General features: G+C 36.8%; 1 protein-coding gene across 1 annotated transcript in view; it reads left to right on the top strand.

Annotated features, from left to right (window-relative positions):
• Positions 1 to 2,622, top strand: part of LOC107105107 (proline-serine-threonine phosphatase-interacting protein 1-like) — an 18,524-nt gene extending 15,902 nt beyond the window's left edge. The window contains exons 14-15 of the mRNA XM_015405221.1: positions 1,851 to 1,963; positions 2,066 to 2,622. Coding sequence (XP_015260707.1) covers positions 1,851 to 1,963; positions 2,066 to 2,197 — 245 coding nt within the window. The 3' untranslated portion in view covers positions 2,198 to 2,622. The remainder of the gene's footprint in view (positions 1 to 1,850; positions 1,964 to 2,065) is intronic.
• The last annotated feature ends 824 nt before the right edge of the window (positions 2,623 to 3,446 follow it).

Here is a 3,446-nt window from a genome sequence, read left to right as displayed (position 1 = left end):
AATACATATTCAGTTAAACTGATAAATATCAAAAGGACCCTGTGTGTTCTAAATATACAAAACTTAATTCTTACTGGTAAAATTATATTTTTTTCGCTTTTTCAAAATAATTTTCTGCTGCAAAAATGTAATTTAGAAAATCTGTTATTACAGTTCCTACTAGGAATATGATTTTGACCAGGAAGAATCCTATTTTGGTGATCGATAAATAGAACAACAGAGAGGAGAGTACTTTTAATGAACGTAAAAATGGCCTGTCATAATGGACTTCATATAAACTTAAGTATCCTCCATGATGAGCTTGGGGCGACGACCTTCATTTGCAGTTTGTCGTTGACTCTTCAGCAATCCCTCATACGAGCGTGCATGTAATTACAATGGAGAGGAAAACTCCCTTTAAAAGGAAGAAACCTCCAGGAGAATCAGGCTTAGTGTGAGTGGCCATCTGCCGAGGCAGACTGGGGTTCAAGGAAACAGAAGCAGACATACAAAAAGAAGCAGATATATAAATGGTAACCAGCTCCACAGAAGGCCCGTCCAGGAAAGACACAGCCAGGCAGACAAGCTCCAAGCTAATTCTGCTAGTCACAGTAAAAGAAACATGACTACACTGGAAACAGGCCAAGCTCCAACATCTATAAACAGAGATGTTGATGGCAGCAGCGTAGCTGATATTTCCATCCAGGATGGAGTCACAGCCCAACAGGAACAGACCAGATGAAGCTACTATGATTAGAAACATAAAGAACATAAAGTAATGAGTGGAACTTGACAAATACTGCAGAATGGGAGAATGGAGATGGATAATTAAGCAGAATGATGGGAAGTGGTCCCTATGTGATCCAGCAGCCCAAACATCTAGCAGCACAAATACAGAAAACAGCTCAAGATAACTTAACTATTTTGGATGAAGTAGAAGAAAGGTAGAGCCAAGGAGTAAGTCTGTCCGGCCTGAAATTCTCCCTCCGCTTTACCGCTCTACCTCCACCTACCTCTCTACTCACACAGGGATTAAGCAAACATCCCTCTGTTTTTAACTATAAGCTTTATCAAAAAGGAAAGTTTTGAGCCCGACCTTAAAAGTTGACAGGGTCTCTGCCTCATGGACTAAAAGTGGTAGTTGGTTCCACAGTAGAGGGGCATAAAAAATATAAGATCTGCCTCCATTCTACTTTTAAAAATTACGATTAGGTTTACTAGAACCACTAGTAAACCTGCATACTGAGAGCAAAGTGCTAAGTTAGGAACATAAGGAACTATTCGATCTCCCATATAAGAGGGAAGTTGGCCATTAAGGCTGGATATGTGAGAAGGAGGATTTTAAATTCTATTCTGGATTAAACAGGAAGCTAGTGAAGGGAAGCTAAAATAGAAGAAATATGATCTGTTTTTAATTTTCATCAGAACTCTGTCTGCTGCATTTTGGATCAGCTGATGGCTTTTAGCTACAGTTTGAGGTTTCCTGGTAGTAAAAAGTACAGTTAATAGTAACTAATATTAATTAGTTACTAAGTTTAGCATACAGTTATGAAGCCTAAGGGGCCCTTTATTACATGGGTGAAATAAAAATCAACTTATAAGATAAGCTCCTATGTAAACGAAATTAAGTATAATGTCTCTGTTCTTCTGCTGTTTTAAAAAAGAGGATAGTTTAAACTGCAATGATCCTCTAAGGTTTATAATGCCATTATTAAAAGTGTTTTTAAAAATATTACATAAACTGTAAAGTGAATTTGATGCAAAACCTAAAACTTTAAATCCAGCTGAAAATCCAAAATTTATTATGTCAACATATATTTCTATACCTTTTGTTTTGTTGTTAATCTTGAGTTTTCACCTTAAAATTACAGATTATTCGTCTTCAGCAGGAACATCAGATGGCGTTTATGCCACCATTCCTGGATTTCCGCCGTCCCAGCCGAGCAGTAATGAGTACAAGGCTATATATGACTACATAGCACAGGTCCAGACATTCAACACAGACTATTATATATACATTTTACATTTGTTTTTTCATCTTTTATGAAAACTTTAATTAACCTGACAGTTCATGTTTTTGTTTTAGGGGGAAGATGAACTCTCCATATCAGCCGGGGATGTTGTGGATGTGATAGAAGAGGGAGAAGATGGCTGGTGGACAGTACGAAGAAATGGTCTTTCTGGTTTGGTTCCTGGTTCTTATCTTTCTAAGGAATAAACCAGGCCTCCCTTTTTACATGTACGTTTTATGGATTTTGATTTTCTCTCCGGATAACCCACTTTGCTGCCCTTAGCTACATCCAGAAGAAGAGTAATGCTTCCTTTGTTCTGTACAGTGCGTTCAAACTAATGACCACAACTCAGTGAACCACTTTATATCAACAATCTAAACAGAAACTGTTGTTGCCACAATGATATCTGTAAATAATGGCCCAAAAAAACAGCAGCAGTTACTACAAGAAATTACATGTTTTAGACAACTGTCTACTGTTCTCCTTCGTGAACTATTGACAGCTAGAATCCAACTAGAGCCTTTGCACAGGAACATGGCACTAATGCTTATTGACAAACTTTAGTTTTATGTTAAATGGGAATTGTTTAAATGTTTGCAGGATGTCTGTTTTTACCTTGAATGTAATTTATGTCCCTTTATTTGTATAAAAAACTAAAACAGATAAGTTTAAAGTGATTATTTGCATTTATTCAAATAAAGGTATCCTAAGATTAATATTAAGTTTTAACTTTTACAAAAACAACTTAAGAAAAATGCTTTAGTTTATTGTAGCAGCAGCTATTTTGTAAGGCAGTTTATGAGAAGAGCAATTGGGGAACTATTCATAGGACATGCAGCTGAGTTCACTGCTGTCTGTGGTGTCTGGTTGCTCTTCAGTGATAGGTCACTAACTCAGGAGCTATCATATAACCGCAGTGGAGTCACTTTAAGCATGTATGAATAGTTACAAAACTGACTAGGATAGACAAAAGGGGTCCGCTGATTAAGCTGGGTCAAAATAAACACACATAAAATATATCTACAGTTTAGAAAATAGCAAGTCCTCTTTTAAATATGGTTTTACTTGGCAGGAAATAAAACAGATCTGATTGTTGACATGGTAAGACTTGAATATTTTGGAACCTGAGTGTACAAAAGTAAACAGTGGACTCCACCCCTCATTATTAAAGAGATAAAAACAAACAAAAAAGGAAAAAAAAATTCTGTGGAAAGTGGTGTGAAACTGAAAGTTCTTCTAACCTCACTAGCTTCTTTCACCGTTATGACACACATCTCTTCTAAACAGTCTGCTTAACTTTGAGGTGTGTGGGTTTTGGTTTCTTTCCCACCACAGCATTTCAGCGGAAGGGGGGGTTTGGTCTTATCTTTGGCAAATGAGAAATCTGCAGTATAAATACATATACATGTATAACCAGTTATTGCAAACAAAAAACTGCTCTTCGCCAAGGTCAAA

This window comes from Cyprinodon variegatus, unplaced genomic scaffold (genome assembly GCF_000732505.1).
Source record: "Cyprinodon variegatus isolate N-32 unplaced genomic scaffold, C_variegatus-1.0 Scaffold2066, whole genome shotgun sequence".
NCBI classification, from domain to species: domain Eukaryota; kingdom Metazoa; phylum Chordata; class Actinopteri; order Cyprinodontiformes; family Cyprinodontidae; genus Cyprinodon; species Cyprinodon variegatus.
The sequence above is the reverse complement of the archived record's forward strand: the minus strand, read 5'-3'. Positions and strand labels throughout refer to the sequence as shown.